We start from the raw sequence: 26,186 nt of genomic DNA, 5'->3' as shown, positions 1-26,186 counted from the left end.
AAGGTATGAGGGGCTGTATAAACAGTAACAGGCAAGGCAGGTAAAGCCCAGGAGCCCCACCAACCCACCTTATTTCGCTCCAGGGCCAAGGGCTGGGCTTGAGCAGCTTAGAGAGAGAAAAAAAAATGGGCCTGCCACTGAGCTGGGTCCCTGGCAAATGCCTCCAGGAGGAAACAGAGTCTTCCTGCTGCCTGTCAGGACGGCTGTCCCTGGGCCTGATCTCAGCTAATTTGACAGCGCGAGGGGAGGACACCACCCCCATATCTGCTCTGCATCTCAAACACACCGAGAGAACTGGCGCGACAGAGAATTGCTATTGATTTCCACTTGTGCAGGCTGACCTAACAAAACCAATTCATCAAGTGCCTGTCTGCCTCGCTGCTTCAGACGCTCATCCTAACCACGTGCAAATAAATTGCACTAGAATCTAGGGTGATTTGTCAAGGTCCAGCTGGGCAGGGGCTCTGGCTTCCACTGATGGACTCCGGGCCAGGCTGGTGGGGGGTCAGCCCAGCAAATGCCCTGCTGCTGATCCGCCACCAATCAGTCACATTCTGGGCGGTCCAAGAATCGGGATGTCTGGCAGCTGCAGCCATGCTAGGAGCTGGTTGGCCATGCCTAGGAGGGGGCTTTGAGGAACAAGGCCCAAGTCCCACTCGCTTCAACAGGACTTGGTAGTGACATCGTCATTTGTTTCTTCCTGTCTCTGACTCCTTGATTTTGGAGGATTTAATGGAACGTCTGTGCAACCAGGAGGCACTGAGTTCTGGTTTTGGCTCGGCCACTGGCCAACCATCCTTGGGCAGCTATGAGATGGAGATGATACCACCCGTGGGGGCCCAGGACCCTGAAAAGGCCAGGGGTCAGACTTGGTGTCCAATCCCTGTTCTCCCACCTCCTGGCTGTGGGCGGGCAGCCATCTGCAGTTCTCAGTGCCTGGCCTCCCTCATCTGTACTATGGAGCTGAAAATCGTACCTACCTACCTCCTAGGGTGGCGGTGGTGGGGATTGAATGAGTTCACAGAAAGGACTGCAGGGCCTCACATGCTCAGCCCGTGCTTCCACAGGCAGGGACCGGAGGCTCAGAGAAGGGAGTGATGTTCTCTGGGCCACACAGTGAGGCAGAGCGAGATCAGGAGAGGTGAAAATGAGAGGCAAGCATGAAAGGCTGATGAGAAGAGCACCGCCCTGCCACCTTCCTCTCCTGATGGCGGCTGTCATCAAAGCACTGGGACACAGGGGGGGTGGGTCACAGGCCTGGCACGGATCATTTCTTGAAAGGGTCAAAACTTTATTCTCAGGGCTTTTTTTTTGTTTTTTTGTTTTTGAATACACAGGTTTCCTGCCGTCCAGGGAGAAAGGGACGTGGCGTCCGGCTGCACGAGGTTTGGGGGCTGGCCTTGGGGCTCCAACCCCGTCCCCTGCACCTGCGCGCTGGCCGCTTGGTTCCTCTGCTGTGGATAAGGCACTGTGTGTTCTGCAGGAAGGCGCTCATGGCTGGCTGGCAGACAATGAGGCGGCCTTCTCAGGGGCTGCGAAGCTGAGGCTGTCGAGGGGTGGACTTGAACTTGGGGCCTGGCAGGGGGCCAACTGGCGAGGAGGCCCCAGGCTATGGTACCTCAGCCTGGCAGATCTGGCTGGCCCTGGTGCAGCGGCCTCAGGATGGAATCATGCCTTTGCTTCTTTTGCGGTCGGTCATGGTTCTCCGGTTGTGGTTGGCTCGTGTGGCCTTGTTGGATTCCTTCTTCCTGCGTTCCTGTGTTGTTTCCCGGCTCTGCCCGTGGCCCCGGGGGCTGCCAGCCACTGCCGTCGAGCTGTCATGCCGGTACCTGAGGGAGGAACAACCCACCCCCACAAGAACCCATCAGCGGAAGGAGGAGGCGCTAATGGGAAGAGTCCTTTGCCTTCCTTGGAGGTCCCTGGGAGAGGACACAAAGCTTGGGCCAGGATACCCCCATTCCAGCTTCCAGGGGGAGGAGAAATGGAGCCCCGCAGGGGCAGGGCTGTGGGGGCTCCGGCCAGCACCGTACCCTCTGTTTACTCTCCTCGGAGCCCTGCCTCCCGATGGGCCGCTGGCTAAGCTCTGAGGGTGGACCAGCTAGTGGGCTGAACGCAACCCACAGTGCAGAGAGGACGAGGGCCTGGGGATGGGCCCCTCTCTTCTCCACCCAGGGCCACGTGATACAGATGAGGTAGGACTCCAGTTCTACACCCCAGGGCCTTGCTTGGTGGCCTCCCAAGACCAAGTGCACTCAGATATGACCTCAGGCCTCTTCAGACCACATCAGCTACTGGGTTTACCCAGAGCTCTGTGCTCAGGGGGCCGTGATGGATCAGACATCAGAGTCACTCTGCTCTCTGCTCAACAAACTTCTGTGGCTCCCGGCTGCCTTCAGAATGAGATCCAATGTCTTCCCCACTTGGTTAGGCCCCCTGCACCCAGTGGGCAGGGCTGTGGGAATCCTAGGGCCAGGATGGGGGACTGGGCTTGAAACCCCTGGCTTTTTATTTATTTATTTATCTATTTATTTTTGGCCGTGTTGGGTCTGTTTCTGTGCGAGGGCTTTCTCTAGTTGTGGCGAGCGGGGGCCACTCTTCTTCGCGGCGCGCGGGCCTCTCACTATTGTGGCCTCTCTTGCTGCGGAGCACAGGCTCCGGATGTGCAGGCTCAGTAATTGTGGCTCACGGGCCCAGTTGCTCCGCGGCATGTGGGATCTTCCCAGACCAGGGCTCGAACCCGTGTCCCCTGCATTGGCAGGCAGATTCTCAACCACTGTGCTACCAGCGAAGCCCCCTGGCTTGGCTTTAAGTGGAAGAGGGACCTGGAGCAGGTCCTTGGCCCCTCTGGACCGCACCCCACCCCCAGGAAGACAAGGGGTGAATTAGAGGAGTCTCTGGTTGCCTGTTCCCAGCTCCCCTCTGAAGGCCCCCCCCTCCCTGACCACCCTGAGCTTTCTTGCCTTTTTCCCCTCACATGACAAACTCCTTTGCACACTTTCCACCTTTAAGGGCCCAGCTCACATGCTCCGTCCCTAACATGCCTCTCTTGGCCATAAAGGATATGTGCCTGTCTGTCTGTCTGGGCTCTCCCACATTTTACACTCTGCTTGACACCAGCGAGCCGTGGACACATCATGCTCCCACACTGGGTGATAAACCCCTTGTAGTGTCTATCAAGTAATGGTTACAAGTGTGGACCCCAGAGATAGGCCACCTGGACTCAATCTCTGCTCTGCCACCTACTAGCTGTGTGACCTTTGGCGGGTTACTTAACATGTCTGGGCCTCAGTTTCCTCATCTGTAAAATGAGGATAATGGTAATAGTAGCTACTTCATAGGTCTGTTGCCAGAACTAAATTAACACATGTAAAACACTTGGGGTTTGTGTGTGGGCTTCCTGTGTGGTTGGCTGGGCCTCCCCTTCCCACCAACACAGTCTCTTAAATGCTCACCCCTTCCTGGCCAGGAAGGCCATGCGCCTGGCTTCTGCTTTTTCCCGCAGCACTGCAGGGTCCTGCACAAAATGGTCAGGCTGTGGAGGGGAGGGGAGAAAAGAATCATGAGCTGCCCCATTTTCCTAAGTTGAGGTGAGGCTGCACCTGGCCCAATCCTGGTGACACCCCCATGCCAGGAGTGGGGCTAAGCCACAGTGCGGCTGGGCAATGCCCCAGAATGGAACCGTCTTGCTATGGTCCCAGGTTTCCACCAGAAGCCCTTCCTCTGACCCTCCCACCAACTTCCAGAAGAGAGGCAGCTAAAGATGGCTCCATCATAGCAGGAACACGATGATGACAGGTGAGAGCAATGGGGGAAGGCCAGATGGCCGCCACGAGAGACCACATGGGGCCTGGAAACCCAAGAGAGCGCCCTAGAAGCTGACTCCTCCCCCCGCTGGCGACACAAGCAATGGGCTGCAGGAGCGCCCGCCCTGTGCCAAGGTGGGGAGAGACTGGACTAGCGGGAGAAAGTGGGACCCAAGGACCACAGACAGGCTTTGGGGGCCCGGGCTGTTTCACAAAAACAACAACAAAACAAGGGGAATCAGTAATTTTTGAAAACTTCAGGATTTGACATAAAAATCCAGGCTGATCCCTTGCCTGGAAGAAGGGAAAGCCCTGGAGGGTCCGGGCCTCCACAGTACTGAGGAGCCCCTGGGCAGGGCGTGTGTGTCCCCCACCTCAGTTTCCATCAGGCCCCACTACTCATTTACATTGATGGCCTGGGCCCGGACACGTCTGAATTTGTCACCCTGGCGGGAGGACATGGGGTGGGAGATCCAGGGTTCCCAGGCTGCCACCCCATTCAACCTGAGCAGTGCTGCTCTTATCTGTTTTATATGAGGCTCTAGTTAAGATTTCACTTGAAGAAAAAGTTTAGTGGCTAAAATACAGAATTTTCAAACCCATCATCCCAGATGACCTCCAAAGGGCCCTTGGGCTCTAACACCTCTCTGATTTCAAGAATTGTCAACCTGGGCATGGAGGCCAACAGCTGTCCCTCTCCTGGGCCCCAGGCTCCTGGGCCTAATGAACCCAGCAGCTCGAAGACCCGGCCTCTGATCCATCCCCTGGGCCCTCACTGGGCAGCAGAGGCAGGTTCTAAGCCAGCAGCTCTCCAAGCAGACATCCCGGGCTCAGAGGGACCCCCACCCTCCTGGGCAGTAATGCTGGAGCCGCCTCAAGGCCAGGTTCAGGGAAGCGGGGCGCAGATCCCAATTCACCTCTCAGAAGTGTACACACCCCTTCACCTGCCACCTGCCAAGGAGGTACCTTGGGGGCCTCGTCCTCAGCTTCCTCCTCCTCCTCCTCCTCCTCCTCCTCCTCCTGCCCTTCTCTGGGCACTTTGGTTCTCAGCACCTGAGGGATGGTGAAGGGCCTGAGGGTTTAGAGAGAAAGTGAGATCGAAGACTAGATTAAATCTGGAGAGTGAGCCTGTGGGGGGTGGGAGGAGGGAACCCCACTGGGTGAGAGGGGCTGCCAGGACGGGGAAGGGCTCAGGAGGCCGGGAAAAACCAAACTGCTTTTGAAACCAGCTTTGCTCCAGCCCCTGGATTCTGTGTGGGTACCAGGGTCTGACGCGGGGGCTTCAGGGAGGCTGAGCTGGGGCTGTGGGGGTCTCCAGTTCTCTCTAGTCAGGGCAGCTCTGCTTTTAATGGGGAATTGGGGAATCTCCATAAGATCCCATTGAGAAAAGTTCCCTGCAATTAGGAAGAAAAATGTAAAACTCCTGCATGAGACCCAATAATTTTGCTGCCCCACTCAGGGTAGGTTGGACCAACCGGCCAAGGGAGTGGCTGGAGTGGAGGGAGCACTGGACTAGGAGTCAGGAGGCCTGGGTTCGGGCCCTGGTTCTGCCACTGACTTGCTCACGTGACCTGGGCCCAGGCTCCCCCATCTGTATAAACAAGAGGCTGCGGGTGGCCACTCTGCCCCTGGAATTTGACAGCCTCACCTGCGGCTGATGAGCTCATCATCTGAGTCTGCGTCGTTGGCGCCCACCTGGTTGCCATCATATGTGTCATCATACTCATCCTCGTAGTCGTCACCGCAGTAAGGCGAGTCCTCCCCTGGCTGCACTGGCACCTGAGACGGCAGAAGTGTGGGTCCGAGAGGCCCGGGGCTGGCCGGTCTCCCCCCGCAGCATGGCCGGTGGCCTGGGGACACCTACCTCCTCTGCCACCACGCTGTACTGCTCGTAGCGCCGCCGCTGCGCCACCACCTCCCGTTTGTCGTTCAGCAGGCTCCGCGCGCTCTCCTCCTTCCTGGCACCGAGAGGGAACAGCAATGAGACACAAAGGAAAACCATTAGGCTTTGATGGCATGGGAAGGGGCTGCAGCTTCCATGGCTCATTTCTCCCCACCTCAGGCCACCACAAACCGAGATCAAGCACCGGTGGGGGCGTGGGGCTCACCGCTGCTGGTGCCCATGTGACTGGGCCCAGCCACTCTAGAGGGCACCCCAGGAGCAGCTGTTAAAGTGGAAAACATGCCCCCCCGCTTCAGCTGGGAGACTCCCTTTCAATGTGTCCACCCTGGAGTAATGCTGGCCATGTGCGCACAGAGGTTTGATTGGGGGATTTTCTTTTCAGCATCGTTTTTACCAGTGAAAAACAGAGAGTAACTCATGTCCATCATGGGTGAAATGGCCAAAGGACCTGTGCTCCCTCTGTGCCACAGAATGCTGGGCGGCAGCTCTCAAGAATGACAGTGATCTATCTGTGATGATGGAGAAAGAAATCTAAGACATTCTCCAGGAAAAAAGCAAGCAGAGAAAAACGCACAGTATGATCCCATCTGTATAAAAAGCAGAAAGCAAACCAGAACAACTGTCTCCTTCTGTGGGCACATACCTATCTATGCATGGAAATGCACAGAGAGAGGGCTAGTAAGCCCCCTGCCAAACACCTGGTTACTCCAAGGAGGGGCCTGGGGTTATCCAAATCTTTTAAAACAAACACAAACTGAAGAAAGAGCAAGGCCACATGTCGCTTTCTTAGTGAGCTCAGGGGAGCCCTAGGCAGCCTCAGGGTGTGAGGGGCGAGGAGGGGTCCCAGTCTCTCACTTTCACCCCTGCTTTAGCACAGGGCCTCGTCCACCCTGCAGTTCGATCTTCCATGTCAGATTGCACGGCAAAAAAAAGTCTGAAAGTTTAACTCCTGTCATATCACAGGGGAGGAAAGTCGGGTGCAGGGGAGGGAAGGGGAGAGATGTGTTTGGGAACACAGTGAGCTGTAGCACAGCCATAGTGGGGACTCAGGCCTATTGACTCCGGGTTTTGCAAATCTGTAGAAAAACCTGGTTTGTCAGACACATTGGCCTGTGGAATGTAGTTTCTAGCCCTGCAGGGGAAATCAATATGAGATGCCAGGAAAGAAAATCCAGCTTAGCTGTGAAATCGGGTCTCTGGAATGTATCAAGGGTAAGGGGAAAAAAAAGAAGAGACACAAAGTCCATAGCATTCATAAAAATCTTCTATTAACTGGCTTTTGGGCTTCCCTGGTGGCGCAGTGGTTGAGAGTCCACCTGCCGATGCAGGGAACGCGGGATCGTGCCCCGGTCTGGGAAGATCCCACATGTCGCGGAGCGGCTAGGCCCATGAGCCATGGCCGCTGAGCCTGCGCGTCCAGAGCCTGTGCTCCGCAACGGGAGAGGCCACAACAGTGAGAAGCCCGCTTACCGCAAAAAAAAAAAAAATCTATTAACTGGGTTTTGGTGCAGGGAGGGGCAGGCACCTGAGTCTGGCGGGCTGTGTCTGGCCTGGGAGCCTGGTGCAGGTCAGGATTGCAGCCCCCAGCATGGCGGGTTAGGATTTGCTTCCTTCAACAATTTTTATAAAGGGCCTACTATATGCTGGGCAGGGTGCTAAAGCTGGGTTAGGGAGAGATTCAGAAAAGAGTAAGATCTGGATTTGCCCTTAAGGAGCTCAGTCTAGTGGCAAAGAGAAGAAGTGTGCTAGATGAAGGCAAGCGAGTCCTGGAAACACAAGGAAAGGAGAAATGAACTGGGGAGCAGGGGGCCTAGCAGGGGGCCTGGAGAAGGGGTAATGGAGGCTCTATGGTGCAGAGACGTTTGTCTGGACCAGGGAAAAATCTTGGTCCACAGGAATCTTTCAGCTCATGCCAGGAGAGGGGGCATGTGACTGTGGCCTCGGCCCTTACCTGGCTCTCTTTGACACGTTGAGGGCTGGAGAGAAAAGAGGCAGAGAGGAAATGAAAGGGGCCAAGCATGTCCAGGTGGTTGGTGCCACTGGCAGAAGCACACTCATTCAATCAATACACGTTTCCTGAGGGCCTGCTAGGTGCCAGGCCCTGTGCTGGGCCAGGGGACCAAGGAGGAATGAGAGCTGTCACTGTTCTCTCTGCCACATCTCACGTCTCCTGGTCTACCTGGCCCCCAGTCCCGGCAGTAAGGAGGTTCTTTCACACAGTGCACCCTCTGGTTATGTTGCTCCCAGCAGGACCACAGAGAAGCCTGGCAAACTGCACCTGCCCCAGCTGGGTCCTAGGAGAGGACACAGGTAAAGACAGAGGAGCCTGGTGCCCTGGGTAACCCCTCCAAGAAGGTGTGGCTTTAGCCCCATGACCTCATTTGGAGCCAGAGAAGGAAACGAAAATCAGGGGCAAAACCAGCCAGGAAAAGATCCATCTGACCCCGAATAGCCAAAGCAAACTTGAGATAGAAAAATGGAGCTGGAGGAATCAGGCTTCCTGACTTCAGACTATACTACAAAGCTATGGTAATCAAGATAGTATGGTACTGGCACCAAAACAGAAATATAGATCAATGGAACAGGACAGAAGGGCCAGAGATAAACCCACGCACATACGGTCACCTTATCTTTGATAAAGGAGGCAAGAATATACAATGGAGAGAAGACAGCCTCTTCAATAAGTGGTGCTGGGAAAACTGGACAGCTGCATATAGAACAATGAAATTAAAACACTTCCTAATGTCATACACAAAAATAAACTCAAAATGGATTAAAGACCTAAATGTAAGGCCAGACACTATAAAACTCTTAGAGGAAAACACAGGAAGAACACTCTTTGACATAAATCACAGCAAGATCCTTTTTGACCCACCTCCTACAGAGATGGAAATAAAAACAAAAATAAACAAATGGGACCTAATGAAACTTAAGAGCTTTTGCACAGCAAAGGAAACCATAAACAAGATGAAAAGACAACCCTCAGAATGGGAGAAAATATTTGCAAACGAAGCAACTGACATAGGATTAATCTCCAAAATATAGAAGCAGCTCATGCAGCTCAATATCAAAAAAACAAACAACCCAATCCCAAAATGGGCAAAAGATCTAAATAGACATTTCTCCAAAAAAGATATACAGATTGCCAACAAACACATGAAACGATGCTCAACAATACTAATCATTAGAGAAATGCAAATCAAAACCACAATGAGGGGCTTCCCTGGTGGCGCAGTGGTTGAGAATCCGCCTGCCGATGCAGGGGACACGGGTTCGTGCCCCGGTCTGGGAAGATCCCACATGCCGCGGAGCGGCTGGGCCCGTGAGCCATGGCCGCTGAGCCTGCGCGTCCGGAGCCTGTGCTCCGCAATGGGAGAGGCCACAACAGTGAGAGGCCCGCGTACCACCAAAAAAAAAAAAAAAAACAAATAACAAAAAAACCACAATGAGGTATCACCTCACACCAGTCAGAATGGCCATTATCAAAAAATCTACAAACAATAAATGCTGGAGAGGGTGTGGAGAAAAGGCAATCCTCTTGCACTGTTGGTGGGAATGTAAATGGATACAGCCACTATGGAGAAGAGTATGGAGGTTCCTTTAAAAACTAAAAATAGAACTACCATACGACCCAGCAATCCCACTACTGGGCATATACCCTGAGAAAACTATAATTCAAAAAGAGTCATGTACCACAATGTTTATTGCAGCTCTATCTACTATAGGCAGGACATGGAAGCAACCAAAGTGTCCATCGACAGATGAATGGATAAAGAAGATGTGGCACATATATACAGTGGCATATTACTCAGTCATAAAAAGAAACGAAATTGAGTTATTTGTAGTTTGGTGGATGGACCTGAAGTCTGTCATACAGAGTGAAGTAAGTCAGAAACAGAAAAACAAATACCATACGCTAACACATGTACATGGAATCTAAAAAATAAAAATGGTTCTGATGAACCTAGGGGCAGGACAGGAATAAAGATGCAGACGTAGAGAATGGACTTGAAGACACGGGGAGGGGGAAGGGTAAGCTGGGACGAAGTGAGAGAGCAGCACTGACATCTATACACTACTGAATGTAACATAGATAGCTAGTGGGAAGCAGCTGTATCACATGGGGAGATCAGCTCGGTGCTTTGTGACCACCTAGAGGGGTGGGATAAGGAGGGTGGGAGGGAGACGCGAGAGCATGGGGATATGGGGGTATATGTATACATAGAGCTGATTCACTTTGTTATACAGCAGCAACTAACACAACATTGTAAAGCAATTATATTCCAATAAATATGTTTTAAAAAAAAGGATCCATCTGAGAGCCAGAACATCAGTCAAGCAGCAGTAGCTTCGGAGACCGTATTTGGAGCAAGTTGCTTCCTTGGCCTCCTACAAGCCCAGGGAACACGCGGGCTCTCCTGAAATGTGCCACCTTTTCCCTCCTTGTTTCCTCCAGCCTATCCTTCAAGGCCCAACTCAAACTGGCCCTTAGTGGGGTGACACCCACTTTTGAACCTCTAAAGGGCCTGCAGAGGCAATAAAGCCCCCCTTTTCCAGGTGAGGAATCAGGGGAGCCAGAGAGGCAATGTAACCTTCCCAAGGTCACACATCTTCTACCAGCAGAGCCAGGGCCATAACACAGGCCTCCTGACTCAAGTCTGCTTGGCTACTTCCTGAGTGGTATGATCACAGGCTGGCCCTTTATCCTTTCCAAGACTTAGTTCTGCCTCCCAGGGATGATGTGAGCATGAAATCAGACAATGAACAGAAGTAGACCTGGCACCTGCTTAGCTCAGCAAAGGGAATCCTATTTCTTTCCCTACAGGACTTTTCAGAGCCTTTAATGTACTAATGTGCCCTGTGACTCTCCAGGAGGCACACAGGGTGCACAGACATTTTTGGCAATAGAACTAATTTGAGAGAGAACACTTATTATCTTCCAGGGCACCACTGTCCAGTCCAAAGGAGTTAGGGGACCCCACCTTACACACACCACCTCCTTCCTTAGCTACTATACACCTGTGGCACATGTGCTTGGTGTCTACCCAACAACCCCCCTTTACCTCACCCCCACTCCTATCAGACCCTCATTTTGCTCAGGTCTTCCCCTTCCCCCTTTTCCGGGAGCCCTGGACCTCGGCCCTGTGACCCAGTTCCTCAGTGAGACATGAGGGGAATCTGGGGAGTTCTGGGAAAGGTTTCCTGGCCTCTAAGAGAGATGCAGAAAGACCTGGTCCAGACTTCCTCTTGGCTGTGTCATTTCTGGACGTCACAGCTAAAACAGCTGCAGTTACCCAGTGGCCCTGAGGGAGCAAGATGCACCCTTGATGATGTGGCTGCACCACAGGTCAACCAAGCCTAGACTTCCCTACCCTGTGACTACCTGTCATGCAAGGGGACAGATTTCCTTATTACTTGAGCCGCTGAGTATATCATATCTGGTTTAATGACACACACACATTTTAACTCAAGGGTGATCTGCTTTGTGCTACTTAATTTCTCATGTGCTCCGTGAAGGCAGGGCCAAGGCCCTAAGCCCCCCTGCCCTGCCCGCATCAGGACAGGGGTCCCCACTGAGGACCCTCCGTGCCCCATCCTGGCACCTCTCCACTCTGTCATGGCTTGTTTAATGTCCTAAGTCTTTCCCACGGTCTCTGTGCCCTTTGAGGATGAGGCCTGGGCACCCTGCTCACCTTGTCTCCTGGATCTGGAGATAGTGAATCAATAAATATTTGCTGTATGAATAAATAAATAATGAACACATGAACAGAGACTCTGCCTGGGCTACCCGGCACAACGAGTTCAGTAAACATTTGCTACCTGGTCTCTCTGCCAGGTAGCTGGGAGCTCCTTTGAGCAGGGGTACAGCCCTCCTCGTCTGCCCCTCTCCCCATGGTAGGGTCATTCTGGCCTGGAACAATGGCCACTGATACAGGAAAACATCGCCAGCCTGGGATCTGGGGATGTTGCAACGTGCGTGACTAAGCAGTTGGCAAATGCTTCCTGTCCAGCCAGCCAGATGGCTTTATAGTTGCCCTGTGCCGGGTACCCAGGCCAGCAGTCAGCCACGCTTCTAGCGCTGGACAGCCCCGGGAATGGGGAACAGCTTGAGCTTCTGGCACTGAGGCTCCTATCCCAAGAACGGGGCAGGTCCTCTCCCCTCTCTGACCCTCACCACCTCCATCTATGTGTTGGGGGAGAGGGCGGGCTGGACTCATCCAGCAGTTCCTAGATTTCTGGATTCCGTGAAGCAGCCCCATGCAGGAGAACGCTGGGGGTCTAGTGTAGGGCTGACGATGTCTGATCCCGCCATTCTCCAACATGCCATGTGGCTGCTGATTCTCAGCCCCTCCAAGGGGTCTCCATTCCAAAGCCAGGTGATCTTTCCAAAACATATAATGTATCAGCTCAGGTGACCCTCACCATGCTCCCACGTCCTCGGGGCCACCACCCCTGCTGTTCACTCTGCTTGGAAAGCTTCTCCTGCCCCCTTTGCACAACTGACCCTTCCTCGTCCTTCCACAGTCAGTCCCACATCATTTTCTCCAAGGAGCCTTTCTGCCTGGACTGAAGCCCCGACTAGAGGCTTGGAAGTCTGCGCACCGCCACCTTGGAGAATCTTTTTCATCTGCAATTTCATGTTGCTTGTTTGCCAAGCTGATTAGTGCAAACTCCGCGTGGGCAGGGGCCCTGCCTATTTCACTCGCCACCACATCCCCAGCACCTAATAAATCCAGGGCCTAGAAGCACCAGGCAAATATTTGTTGAATAAATGAATAAATCATGAATGGACTTTTCAATGCCAAAAAAGTAAGAAGGACATAGACCAAACATAAGTGGAAAGGCCTTAAATTGGAATACATTCACTTCTGAAAAGCTCACTCAGGACAGGTCCTTCATTTGCTCATTTTGTCACCAGATGGAAAAATTCAGGTCAAGGAGCAGCTGCTGGGAAGCACTGCCCAGCTCTCCCGTCTAGGGATTCAGTGGTGGACACCTCCAAAGATGTAAGAAGGGAAGAGGGGCTGGTTTTGGTCCCGCTGGCCTTTTGCTGTCAACAAGGAGGACTCACTAACTCTGTGTGCAGAGTTGGAGCCTAAAGCGGGATCATTAGAGACCCTGAGCTTGGCTGCTGGGAGCACATGGGTGCCAGGTATGGGGGGAGCCCCGAGCTGAAGCTCCATGACAAATTCCATCAAGATGGGGGCCCTGAGTTTCTCGCTTTCTCTCTACACTTGCAGAGTTGGGGTCCCTGGAACCCCACGGCCCACCACACTCACCTCCTGCCCTTGTGTACCCGGCTCAGGTCCACTGAGTCCCTGCTGAACACATCAAACTCATCATTCTGGAAGACGTTGTGACGAGACGCCAGGAGGGGAGTTGGGTCTGGCTTCACCTGTCTGGGGGGCAGCACAGAAATCCATTTCAGGGGGCCTTGCTAGTGGATGCCTACCTGCACCCACTGCCCCCATCATATCCTGTCCATCAGAGACTCCACCCCCTTCAACAGCCACACCTGAGACACAGCCTAAAAACCTGCCCAATCCTGTCCAATCCTGCCCCTGCCTGGGTAGGCAGCCACCCCTCATACAAACTGTCCCTTGCTCTTGCGTGCCATTCACACAAGTTTTGCTCACGACAGCCCTATGAGATAGATAGTCAGAGGTCACTCAAGACTCTTTTTGCCTCAAGTGCCCTCACCTGTAAAATGGGCACACGGAGGCTAAGGAGCTTGTCAAAAGGCAGAGCTAACTTCATACATTCATTCAATAAACAACAGTTATTCATGGAAGAAACACCCATTCCTGCACTCATTCCTTCTGCCTCCCAGGGCCTTCAGGGAAGCAGTGGGCCCAACTCAGGAAAGGTGGGTATGGGGGAATTCCCTGGAAGTCCAGTGGTTAGGACTCTGCACTCTCAGTGCCGAGGGCCCAGGTTTGATCCCTGGTCGGGAACTAAAATCCCACAAGGCGCGCGGTGCAGCCAAAAAAAAGAAAAAAGAAAGGTGGTTGTGAAGGAAGTGAGAAGCTTTCGCTGTCCTCCCTCAGGAATCTACTGGGAAGGTGGCAATGGCAGGGCAGGCCAGCAACATCAGAGCTCTGAAGGCTCTCGACCCCTTGGTCACATCCCTGTGGCTCTAATGGGTCTTCCTACAAGGTGAAGCAGGGCAGTCCAGTGGTGCCCACTCTGCCCTGCAGGGGGCATGTGAGGACCTCAGGGCCCTGAGGTTTCTGTTTCCTCAAAGAGGACATTAGCTTCCACGGTTGGGAAACTGCGGTGGGGAAGAGCAAGCGAGCTGAATCCCGGGACACGTGGGAAGGAGGCGTGGGAGGCAGAGGAACTAAGAAGGGCCCCCGACAAGGGCCCCGGGGCAGGCTGGACGCCGTGAGCCTCCTCCCACCCGTCTTTCCCACCTGTCTAGGCCGCGGTCCAGATGGCTGAGGGCAGGGGCCAGCCGCCCCTCCAGGATGTTGTTGATCACCTGCTCCGGGTCATAGCTGTAGTGCTCCAGGCAGGCCAGGATGAAGCCCTCACCAAGGTCTGGCAGCAGGTCCTTCACCTGGGAGATGAGTGAGTCCAGCTCCACGCCACACACGGCGGGTCCTGGAGCAGCTGCTGCCCCCAGGCACTGTGGGAAGAGCCAGAGTGAAGTAGGGAAAGGCTAGGTTGGGCCAGTGACAGGGCAACTGGCCTCCAACAGTGCTGGTCTCGAGTCAGGGGACCTGGTTTGAGTCCCAGCCCTGCCCCTCCTGGCCGAGGGACCTGAGCCAAGTCACTTAAGTGAAAGGGGGCTCTATGATTTACCAGCTGGGCTACTTCTGGCTGTGTGACTTGAGGCAGTGCGCTTTTGCACAAAAAACACAGAGGACTGTGCCTGGCATGGACTAGGCTCTCCATAAACAGCCGTGGCTTCTATGAATCAAGTCCTTTCCTGTTCTGACAGGTTGATGACTGAGGTCAGAGCGGAACAGCAACCACCAGACCTGACTATGTGGAGATGCTCTCCTTTGATTATCTCTGCCTCGATGAGGGGGATTCAGTGTATAGACAGCTCCAAGTGGCTTAATTTTTTAGGCTTTTAAGGAAATTTACAAATCAAAAAACAACAGTAAAACTCCTTCATGTCTGAAATAAGCCAAACGGGGAAAAGGAGTGGGGCCGAGGAGGCACAAGGGGCTGTCATTCTCCAAGGTCCTGGGACAGCAGTCACAGGGCTTGGAGTCTAACAGGAAGAGCAGCAGCGTCTGTCAATGGAGCACTGAGGGCCAGCCAGGCTCAGAGCACTCACTCCACACAGCAGCTCTGAGCATCAGCCCACAGCCACATGGAGGTGGGGACAGTGGCAGTCCCCACCTTACAGGTGAAAAACCAAGGCTGATGTGATGGACTTGCCTGAGGCCACACAGCTGGCGGGTGGCAGAACCAGGATACGTCCCTGAGCTGCCTGACCCCAGAGACTGTGTGGTCTTAATCCCCACATCATGCTGCCTCCTGACATGCAGGGAAGAGTCCTGGGCTCAATGGCCAATCAGTACAGCCACAGACTTGGAGATGGTGAGTTCTGGAAAAGCCTGGAGTGAAAGCACTAGATCAGAGGTTTCCATTGTTCAGAGGAGAGTGCCAACAAGGATTTCACATGGAAAAGCTCCATTGCTTCATCTTATGGAGCAGAAACTGAGGCTTTGACAGTTAAGTGACTTGCCTTCCTCACACCCTGCAGCTCAGAACCCTCTAAGGGCAATGCAGAGCTGACTAGTAGCTCGAGGCTGTTAATTTCAAAAGAAACCCTTTTCCCTGAGAGCAGGAACAAAGAAGGGAGGTTTCCCACTGCCCCAACCTCTCTATGGGGCCAGGAGGGGCTGGGGAGCAGGGGAAGTCCCGCTTTTGTCACACACCTCCTCTTCCTCCAAGTTCTGGGGAAGCGATGACGGTCTGCTGACTGCCTCCGCCGCCTCCACGACCCCGTTAGGATTCTCAGCCACTGGTGGGTCTTTGGCATTGGTGGCTTTCCTTCGGTCCACCCCTTCCCATGCACTCTCAACTGCCTGGAGGATGTAGGCAGTCCGAGTCTCATCCCTGTGAGGACGTGTTAAGGAGTCTCTCTGGAGGGCAGCTCTGAGGCAGCATTGTTTCTCAATCCATCCCCAGCATCCGACTGTACGGCTTTGGCCAGGGGCTGTCTGGGCTGCATCCAGTGGGCATCAGGGGCACCTGGGCTACATGAGGAAACGGGCCAGGGAGACCACAGCCACAGTAGCCTGAAAACCCACTACCTCCCACTCAGCAGAAAGCAGCTCTGGGGAAAGACAGGGCCAGGGGCTGGCAGCAGAGCATCCTGGGACATGGCATTTGGACAATCCAGAAGCTCCTCCTCTGCACTGACCCCCAGGAGGAGCGCCCAGTGGGGACACTACCACTGGGCTTCCTGTCAAACCAGTTGCGGGCTTTCTGCAAAGGCTGGGGGCCCACAGGGTGTCCCTGAGACAGGACTGAGCAACCTACCCAGCCACCAAAATGGCCCTTGGGCCTGCTCATTCCTGCCCCTCCTCCCTCTCCCCTACCCAGGGTATTGCCAAGCCAGATGCTGGGGAGTTGCCCTAGACCCCCTCACTCTACTTCTAACCCAACCCCCCACCAGCCAAAGTATGAAACTGACAATGTCACCCTCTGCTTCACATCCTGCCATGGTTCCCCAGCACTTGCAGGGCTGACCCCAAATTTCTCAGTGAGGGCCATCCCTGGGCCATGCAGGTCTGCTTGGCCCCAGCTCATCTGCCATGGCCTAAAGCCCCTCCTGCTAGACCCTTCCCCTCAGCCCTCTGCAATCTGCACACAACATCTGTGGGCTCCTCAGACAGGCCTGCTCTGTCCGCTGTCCCCTGGGAACACTTAATTCAGGGTTTGGCCACCTCCTCTTCCTTGCTCTGTTCTCAACTTGGATTTCACTTCTGTGTGACACCCCCACCCCAAGCTCCACTGGGTTGAAGGCCCCCTTGGTTTCCCCTGATTCTGAATTTCTCCCATATGACATTCTAACTGCCTATTTAATTATCTGTCTCTCATCCTGCAGTGAGGTCCATAAGGGCAGGGCTGAGTCCATCTTGGTCACACAGGCCCAGATGCTCAGCAAAGACTAGGGTAAGTAGGGCTATATTTGCCCCAAGGATCAGAGCAGTCATTTCCTCCAGAGACTGGGGCCGGGGCCTCGGCGGGCGTCTAGGGAAGGCTGGCCGCATGTTCTGGGGCCAAATGTCCCTCCACTCCTGTTGGTCTGACCCGGTCAGGCCAGGCCTGTCCCAGGGGCTGCAGGGGAAGGATACAAGGCTGACGAGGCCTGCTGCAACAGGCTGATGTCATCGGCCACAGGGAAGAGCGCATCATAGTCCCGGAGGAACCTGCCAGAGAGAGCGCAGTGGGGGTGGAGGGGAGAGGGTGTCGGGGAAGAAAGGGCTGGAGCCACAGGAGCTGGTTTGCTGCGGGCCACTCCCCGTGTCTGCTGCCCAACCACAAATGCCAGAAGCTTAGACCGCTGTGAGCACATGGCAGGGGCTCTATTACATAAGGTCTCCTGGGGCTGGTGGGAGTGCCACGGGCCGGCCCAGCTCAGCCACATGCTCACCTCTTCTCCTGCAGCAACGAGCTGAAGATCTGAAGGAACTCTTCGATGAAGCCCTGAATGTTGTCACAGCTGGAACAGGACACAGGCAAGATGAGCTCATTCCATGCACACAATCTGCAGCTCCCTTCCTCGACGGCTAACCCCACCCCTCTGCCAGGCCTCCAGCCAGTTGGAGGAAAGAGGCATTTTTCTCACTTTCCCATCTTTGCTCAGCAACCCTGGAGCAGGGGAGGGACAAGATGAAGTGAGGGAAACGCCTCTGCTGGGCTTGGGGAGGGTGGAACCAGGTGGGGCAGTGGCTCCCGAGTGCTTACGTGCTTTCTAGGACTGGGAGAAGGCAGATCTGGTTCAGGAGGATGTGAAAAATCTCCAGTAGCTTCTTCCTGGAATGGGAGAGCCTCTGCCACAGATCACCTAGCAGCCTTCGAAGGCCACAGAGAAAAAAGAAGTAGATTTGAGAGGCAAAAAAGGCACCGAGGGAACTTCTTCCCAGCATATGCAGGTGCCCCTTGCCTCCCAATCCCCGCCCCCGCCCCCAGGGGCTGGGAAAGCCTCACAGTTAGCTGTTGACAGCAGTTGGCAAAAGGCTACAGGCTCTGAGAGGCCGGCTGGTTCCAGGGCCACTTCTCAGCTCAGACACAGGGGTCAGGAACCAGCAGGTCAATAAGAGCTTGGAGAAACAGCTGAAGGGAAAAGGCTTCAATACCGAGGCCAGGAGGCCATTAGGTAGGGAGGCACCAGCCAAATCCGCATGGTCCTTGGTCCCACCCCCTTGACTTAGAGATGGGGATGCCAAGGCCCACGTAGGGCAGGGCCCGAGCTGGGGCTTCTCTCTCCCACAATACTCTTAGTTTTGTCCCCGCCTCACTTGCTATCTTCAAGCCTCCTCTTCTTAATTGCAGACTCCAGTTCGGGAATTGCTATTTCGTAAAAGGAAGCTAGCCTGTGGTGGCACACGTGGGTAAAAGGCTGGATTAGCTCACAAATATCACACTTCATTAGAAAAAGCAAAGCAAACTCAAGGGAGTGGGAAGGCCTATTTCTTGCTCCCAAGTTGTCACCACATTTTTCTCCCGGGACCACCCTGGCTCTTCCTGAAGTTCACCCCAGATTGTCCCACAGTGGCTGGTCCTAGGAAGAGCTTCGTGGGAAGTGCCCTGGAGCTACTTCCCCCATTCATATGGGAAACCAAGGTCCAGATAGGCTCATTCTAACAGAGCAACGAGAAGGCCACCCAGGACTCACTGGGGCTTGAGGAACAAATACAAGGTGACTTTTTTCTTGCTCAAAAACTGCCAGCAGCTCCCCACCTCCTATGACATAAAAGTGTAACTCCTCTCTGGTACATCCATATCTGGAACAGTATAGCCAACCCTGCTTCTCACCTCAGCAACCTCACTGCCACCCCTTCTCAACTCAGATTTAAACTCTCCATCCCCTAAATTAGGAGATTAGGATTAACATATACACACTACTATATATAAATAGATAACTAATAAGAACCTACTGTATAGCACAGGGAACTCTACTCAATGTTCTATAACAGGGCTTCCCTGGTGGTGCAGTGGATAAAAACCCGTCTGCCAATGCGGGGGACAGGGGTTCGGTCCCTGGTCTGGGAAGATCCCACATGCCGCAGAGCAGTTAAGCCTGCACACCACAACTACTGAGCCTGTGCTCTAGAGCCCGCGAGCCACAACTACTGAAGCCCGTGCGCCTAGAACCTGTGCTCCACAAGAGAAGCCACTGCAATGAGAAGCCCGCATACCAACGAAGAGTAGCCCCTGCTCGCCACAACTAGAGAAAGCCCGCACGCATCAACAAAGACCCAATGCAGCCAAAAAAAAATAAATTCTGTAGCAACCTATTGCTATATGGGAAAAGAATCTGAAAAAGGATGTATATATATATATATATATATATATGTATGTATAAGTGATTCACTTTGCTGTACACTTTGCTCTACATCTGAAACTAACACAACACTAAATCAACTCTACTCCAATAAAAATTTCAACAAAAGCAAAAACAGAAACTCTTCCTCCCAGCCAAACGCTTCCTGATCACGCTCACCCCTGTGATTACTCCCCCCTGGAACTAGATGCATAGTACTCAGAAGATCGTGTTTTTACAACTTAAAATGCAGCTACCTCTCTTCTGGGGTGTAATTCTATCCCTGAACATCTTAAGCTTCCCAAAGCCAGAAATGCAGCTGATGTGCCTAGGACGGTGCTGAATCTGCAGCAGGCACCCTGTAAACATCTGTCTGTCGATCGGCTGGCTGCTGACAACTTTTTCCTAGTGCAGTGCTGTGCGTAGCAGAGGGTAAGCAGGCCCAAAGAGGCAGGTCTTTCGAGGCCCACAGCATGGCACCCAGAATACAACAGAGAGGGTAGTTTGGCTCAAGCAGAGTCAGGTGTTGCCAGGATACACTGCTGGTGGGAAGGTTAACTGAAACAACCCCTATAGAGGGTGATTTGGCGAGATCTGTGAAAATTTTAAATGCATATACCATCTGTTCCCACAATTTACTTCTAGGAATTTATTTCTCAGATATACTTGTAAAGAGGTACATAATGACCTGTGTGTGAAATTATTCTTTATGGCAATTTTTTTATAATAGCAAACAGTTGGAAAAAACCTAAATCTCTGGGGGCTGGTGTCCCACACAACGGAATTCTACCCAGCCATACCAAAGACTGAAGGTGCTTTATGCACAGATGTACATTAAATTTAAAAGTAAAATACAAACAGTACATACGGTCCTCATAATATGCCAATATATTAAATATTAAAAAGAGGGCAGGGGCTTCCCTGGTGGCGCAGTGGTTGAGAGTCCGCCTGCCAATGCAGGGGACATGGGTTCGTGTCCTGGTCGGGGAAGATCCCACATGCCGTGAGCCATGGCCGCTGAGCCTGCGTGTCCGGAGCCTGTGCTCCACAATGGGAGAGGCCACAACAGTGAGAGGCCCGCGTACTGCAAAAAATAAAAATTTAAAAAATAAATAAATAAATAAATAAATAAAAAATAAAAAGAGGGCAGGAGATTTATAATGTGTATATTTGCTTATATGTGCATATTTATATGCATATCCGGAAAATTCCACAAAAAAAACTAACATGATGCGTGTGTGTGAGGAACAGAACTGGGGAAGGGGGAGAGGGAGGCTTTTCAATGTGTATTTTACACTTTTTGAGTTTTGAACCATGTGAATGTATTATTCGTTCACAGAATTAAAGGACAGAAAGAGAAGAGGGCGGAGAAGGTTGTTCTGAGAGAGATTAGATAGAGGGCTGTTTGGGGAGGTAGCCCCTTGACCAGAGCCCTCTGGGGCTGAGGGGCTGCTTCACTCAGCGGTGTTCCTGGCCTCCAGCACAGTTGGAACAGGCTGAGCCAGCCCCAGGCTGTTTGTGGGTCAGAGGCAGTGTCACTGCCAAAGGCAGGGTCACTCACAGTCAAGAGTGTTTTCTTTTCTTCCTCCTCATCTTGAGAAGGGTGGAGCTGCTCCCCTGCCTACACGGGTAACTCTCAGGAAAGTCAGCTCTTCCAGAAATGACCCTCCCATCTCCAAAGACCCTTTCCAAAGCCATCTGCGCCATGTTTGGGAAGATGCTTTCACAAAATGGGAAAATGCTTATGGTGAGTGAAAATAAGTCTAAGAACAGCATGATCTCTCATAGTGATTTTCATTTCCTACCTTTGGGGGTTTCCCAAAGTTCCTACAAGCATTTGTCACATTTACCATGAGAAAAGATACCTTTTAAAAACTGTGACAACATTTTTAAGAGTCCCATCCTAACCCCTTCCTTTTGGGGAAAGTGTGGATCAGTGCTTTATTCTAACATTCTCTGGGAGGCTGATCAATCCTCATGTCTGATTTTCGTGAGCTGAGGAGATCCAGGCGGGCTCAGGGCACCATCTACCATCTCTGGCACATGCCAGGGCTAGATAAATGTTTTGTTGAATGGGTGAGCAAATGACCGAGTGGACAGAGGGCTGGGTGGATGGAGCTGGGCAGCTCCCAGAAGCTCCTGCAAACGGTAGGGAGAGATGCCTGGCAAGAACAGCCAGAGGCCGCTGAGAACAGGGCAGCCCACCCCCACCTTCTGCCATTGCCAGGCAGTGTGCCAGTTACCAGCCCACCCTCTGTGCACCCCCTTCTCACTGCACACGGAATAGATGCCCACGGTGCTAAGTGGGCAAAGAGGGTCTCCCTCCCCGCCCCGTATCCCCCTTGGTATCTTTCTTCATCACAGCAGGATCTTTCTATGAGTTCTTTGGATAAAAGCCTCCAGGGGCTCCCTCCTGCCTGCACAATAAAGGCCCCACTCACTGCCAGCACACATCAAACCAAGTCTGACTTCCCTGGAGCCAACTCTGGTTGTCGCCTGCTCCCCACGCCCACACCCGCCCCTCGTGTCACACTCCACTCCCTTGTTCTCCCTGGAATGCTCGCTGGGCCTCCGCAGGCTTCACTCCGCCAACCTGAATGCCCTTCCGGCCATGGAAACCTTTCTCTGCCTGGAAGGTTGCTGTTCATTCTTAAGACCTCATTTAAGGGTCACCCTGAAACCTTCTCTCTCTTTTTTTTTTTTTTTTTTTTTTGCGGTATGCGGGCCTCTCACTGTTGTGGCCTCTCCCGTTGCAGAGCACAGGCTCCAGACGCACAGGCTCAGCGGCCATGGCTCACGGGCCTAGCTGCTCTGCGGCATGTGGGATCTTCCCGGACCGGGGCACGAACCTGTGTCCCCTGCATCGACAGGCGGACTCTCAACCACTGCGCCACCAGGGAAGCCCTCTGAAACCTTCTCTTATTTCACCAGATAGAACTTTGCTCCCTCGTCTGTGTTCATAATTCGGTCCCAACAGCTGGTGCCACATGGGCGCACATCTGCTCACGTCCTCACGTGTGCTCTTCCCTGGGCTGGAGGCTGAAGTCCTCAGCCTGCTCCTTATCATCTGTCACTCCCTGTGCCTGCCTGTGACAGGGACTCTGAAACAAAACGGGACTGAATTGAAACTGCCCAACTCTTGGGTTGGTGTTTTTCTTCCTCCCCTCCCCTGTTCTTAGCCCCAAATAGCAGTGCTTCTCAAATGCAGCCTCCACACAGGCAGGAGCTGGAAGAGGGCCTGGTGCATCCTAAGCACCCAATAAATACTTGCTGGATGAAGATGTGAACTCCAATCTCGACTTCAACAGCCAGAACTACCTCTGTACCTGTAACAGAAGTCGTGTTTCTGGAAGGTTGGGCAAGCCAAAGGGAAGATATCCAGAAAGGCCCAGAGTGTGGTGCAGGTATCACAAAGGTAGAGAACGATGTCCTTTAATTCCTGTCGCCAAAGGAAAACACTGCATTATTCTCCTCCGCCCCCAGGGACAGCTCCGTAGAGGGTCTGAGACAAAGCTGACAAAGCTGGGGGTCCCCAAAAGGCAGGTTAACGCTGGAGGTCCCAGGCAAAGACTAGCTTGTCCATCTCTAGAAACACGATCTGGGGAGCTCAGCCCAAGCCTCGGGTCTTGCTACTGTAGTTCCAAAAGAAGCACAGTCGGGGATCTCTAGGGTGACTTCTAGCTCTGGGCTAATACAATTCTCTCTCTTTTTTAAAAAAATTAAATATATATATATTTTTTGATGTGTACCATTTTAAAAGTCTTTATTGAATTTGTTACAATATTACTTCTGCTTTGTTTTGGTTTTTCGGCCGCAAGGCATATGTGGGATCTTAGCTCCCCAGCCAGGGATAGAACACGCACCCCCTGCACTGGAAGGCAAAGTCTTAACCAGTGGACCGCCAGGGAGGTCCCCTGGGCTAATACGATTCTCTCTTGGAAGTTGAAGGAGAACCCATCCCTGAATCTGAAGACAGTGCCTGAGGTCCCGCACAGAAAGTACATCCCAGTGAGGACAAGAATAGCCCACCCCACTTTCCTTAGAGTTTGAAGCGCCTGTACAGAACAGGGAGTGCGTCCTCATAGGCTTCTCTGATTCTCACGATGACGCTAACAAGCAGGCTGGGATCTCCATTTTACAGATGAGGAGACTTATCTGTAGAGACTTCTCTGCAGTTCAGAGGGGTAACATGCCCTGCTCCCACAGCACTCAGTGTGCCTTTTTCTGAAACACTTGTTTAAGGCCTGATCTCCCACGAGATCGCAGGCTCCAGGAGGGCAGCTCACAGCTGCCTCGTTCCTCCTCTATCTCTGGTGCTTAACACAGGGCCAGACGCACGTCCAGGCTCCTTAAACATTTACCTCCCGTCTGTCATCCCCATTAGATTCTGACCCATGAGAGCAAGCGCCATGTCTGCTTCTGCTCACTGCTCACCTTCACGGCCCAGCCTGGGGCCTGGCATGTGCTAGGGGCTCCTCTGTGCAAATCGGCGCGGTGGATGAAAGGCTCAATGAATAACGCACCCAGGAACCTGTCCACCTGAACTATGTGAAGACTATGTGAAGACTAAACCTCCATCCTGTTCCCTCCACTACTCCATAAATGAAGCTACCAGTGAGAAGAGAAGGCCTGTTGAAACGCTCTAAACCTGTGTGACGGGAACAGCTGTCTGTGGGTTTGGGGTAAAGGGCTGTGAGCAGGGGAAGAAGCTGCTGGGCCTTCTACTGGCCAGAAAGAAGCTGGGCTGAAGGGCAACCTCACCAGGAGAGGCATGTCGCTGGGGGTCAGCCGGCCCCTCTCCTCAAGCTTCTGGGGTGTGGCGCAGGCCCCGTCCCCTTGCAAACCACAGTGCTGGAGGATGTTGCTGAAGACCTGTGAAACACAAGAGATGACTCTCCCACATCCCGTCGAGCCAGCAGCTAGGACCCCCATCCTGCAGCAAGGGAATGGTGATCCGAAAACTGCCTTGGAATCTTTAGAATATATGCCAGTGTTCCTGGGACACCAGCTGAGACAGTGACCTTCTCAGAGAGCAGGGTCAGAGTGGAATCTGTGTCAAAGTGGAATAATGGGGGCATCCTTCTTGCAGGATTGTGGTGAGGAGTAAAATGACAAAATGTATGTAAATCCTGTGGATATTACCTGGATAGACTGGACAAGTGTATGGTGATGAATTTAAGAGTTACAGTCAGTAACATATGTTTTTGGATCCCCTGGAGATGGTGATTTATGGGAACTATATTGAAATAAAAGACAAATCAACAGTGAGGGGAAAACAGAGCCCATCATAAAATCATGTAAGTATTTAACTGATTGTGCTATATTTTAAGTATGCTAGCATGTAAAATTCTAAGAGTTACTGTGAACAGTGGTTATCTCTTGGTGGTGGAATTATGGAGGGAGATTAATCTCCCTCTTTCTGTTTTTTTTTTTTTAATTTTCCAAATTTTCTACAATGAACATTATTTCATCTGATTTGAGAAACGTACAAGGGTATCCTTAGAGGTAGATGACTGTTGACAAACAACACAAAATGCACCCCAAGCTCTTTCTGTATGAGTGCTGGACAGCCCTTAGATTTCAGTCCTGTTCAAGAGAGGAAAGGATGAATTCAAAGGAGCGAGGTGAGGGGTGCAACACAGAGACAGTCTGGAGGTATATCTGGGGTGGTGGGTTGGGGGGATTTCTCCCAGACTCTTCCAGGAAAGTTGAGGAACATCAGCAGGTAGGAGAAGGGCTCTGCCTCCCCTGCGCAGGGCTGAGAGTCAGTCAGTACCTGAAGGATGGTGGGCATGGTTTCATCCAGGTCATTATAGTAACTTGGCTGTTGGAGAAAGATGTTTCCTGAAAAGAGAAGAGAAAGGTAGGAATTGGGAAAAGACAGTAGGGGTGGAGAGGACACAGTACAAATGGTTGCCAGCATGTTCTGTGACCTTTCTCTCCTTTCCTAAGCCTGCCTGCACTAAAGCAGTCCTGGCCCCGGGCCCCGCTGGCACAGAGCTTTGGGACAGCCTAGAAACTTCCCCAGGGTGAGGGAGGGACCTTGCTCAGTACAAGTTAACCTTTTAAGCACCTCTGCCCAGCGAATTACGTAAAAGACCCTCCCTTGGGCTTCCCTGGTGGCGCAGTGGTTGAGAGTCCCGCCTGCCGATGCAGCGGACACGGACACGGGTTCGTGCCCCGGTCTGGGAAGACCCCACGCGTCGCGGAGCGGCTGGGCCCGTGAGCCATGGCCGCTGAGCCTGCGCGTCCGGAGCCTGTGCTCCGCAACAGGAGAGGCCACAGCAGTGAGGGGCCCGCGTACTGCAAAAAAAAGAAAAGAATAAAAGACCCTTCCTGGTCAAACCAGCTCACCCTGCCATCCCCAGGGAATGATCACACTTGGGCACTGTGCTTTGTATGACAGCACTGGCTTTGTAAATGGGAGCTAGTCATCCAGGAAAATTAGGAGACAGGATCACCCTGCTCAAGAAACCTGGGTGCCACAATCCAGGAGTCTTGCCAGGCCATGCCTCTAGTAATGTGAGGAGATTCTAGGGAGAAATCTCTAGAAATTCTCTTACTCTCTGCTTTTGAATCTGCTAGCCATACTAATCCCTACTCCAAGGTGAGAGGCCTGCCAAGGACCTGGAGATAGATTTACACACATTTGCACTTATTCCTATAAAATGAAGCCCCTCTCCAAGTGTTCACTATACTCCAAGTGCTGCTGCTGTGAGTGCGGAGGTTAGAGTATATGGTAACTGGAACAGAAACCCAGTGTCCTGGTTGCCCAGATGGGTGGGGGAAGGGGGGAGGGAAGGAGGATCACAGCTAGCTGGGGGACATGATGATGCAAAATGCCACTGCCCTTAAGAAGAGGCCTGGGGCTTCCCTGGTGGCGTAGTGTTTAAGAATCTGCCTGCCAATGCAGGGAACACGGGTTCGAGCCCTGGTCCGGGAAGATCCCACATGCCATGGAGCAACT

General features: G+C 52.8%; 1 protein-coding gene across 23 annotated transcripts in view; it reads right to left on the bottom strand.

Annotated features, from left to right (window-relative positions):
- Nucleotides 1-1,270: 1,270 nt before the first annotated feature.
- ASCC2 (activating signal cointegrator 1 complex subunit 2) overlaps nt 1,271-26,186 on the bottom strand; it is a 41,009-nt gene continuing 16,093 nt past the window's right edge. For 12 of the 23 annotated variants that reach the window (XM_067015157.1, XM_067015149.1, XM_067015164.1 and 9 more), the window contains 15 exons: nt 24,996-25,063; nt 23,981-24,091; nt 22,546-22,658; nt 18,195-18,269; nt 17,641-17,748; nt 17,327-17,395; nt 17,028-17,102; nt 15,603-15,783; nt 14,121-14,335; nt 12,987-13,106; nt 5,668-5,761; nt 5,452-5,582; nt 4,770-4,875; nt 3,453-3,532; nt 1,271-1,829 (listed from right to left, as the gene is read on the bottom strand). In XM_067015157.1, coding sequence (XP_066871258.1) covers nt 1,658-1,829; nt 3,453-3,532; nt 4,770-4,875; nt 5,452-5,582; nt 5,668-5,761; nt 12,987-13,106; nt 14,121-14,335; nt 15,603-15,783; nt 17,028-17,102; nt 17,327-17,395; nt 17,641-17,748; nt 18,195-18,269; nt 22,546-22,658; nt 23,981-24,091; nt 24,996-25,063 — 1,718 coding nt within the window. In that variant the 3' untranslated portion in view covers nt 1,271-1,657. Of the gene's footprint in view, nt 1,830-3,452; nt 3,533-4,739; nt 4,876-5,451; nt 5,583-5,667; nt 5,762-12,986; nt 13,107-14,120; nt 14,336-15,602; nt 15,784-17,027; nt 17,103-17,326; nt 17,396-17,640; nt 17,749-18,194; nt 18,270-22,545; nt 22,659-23,980; nt 24,092-24,995; nt 25,064-26,186 lie in introns of all 23 variants that reach the window. The other 11 variants (XM_067015154.1, XM_067015147.1, XM_067015163.1 and 8 more) reach the window with 1 other exon arrangement.

Source organism: Kogia breviceps, chromosome 15, assembly GCF_026419965.1.
Source record: "Kogia breviceps isolate mKogBre1 chromosome 15, mKogBre1 haplotype 1, whole genome shotgun sequence".
Taxonomy (NCBI): Eukaryota; Metazoa; Chordata; class Mammalia; order Artiodactyla; family Physeteridae; genus Kogia; species Kogia breviceps.
This window is presented reverse-complemented; position numbering and strand designations above follow the sequence as displayed.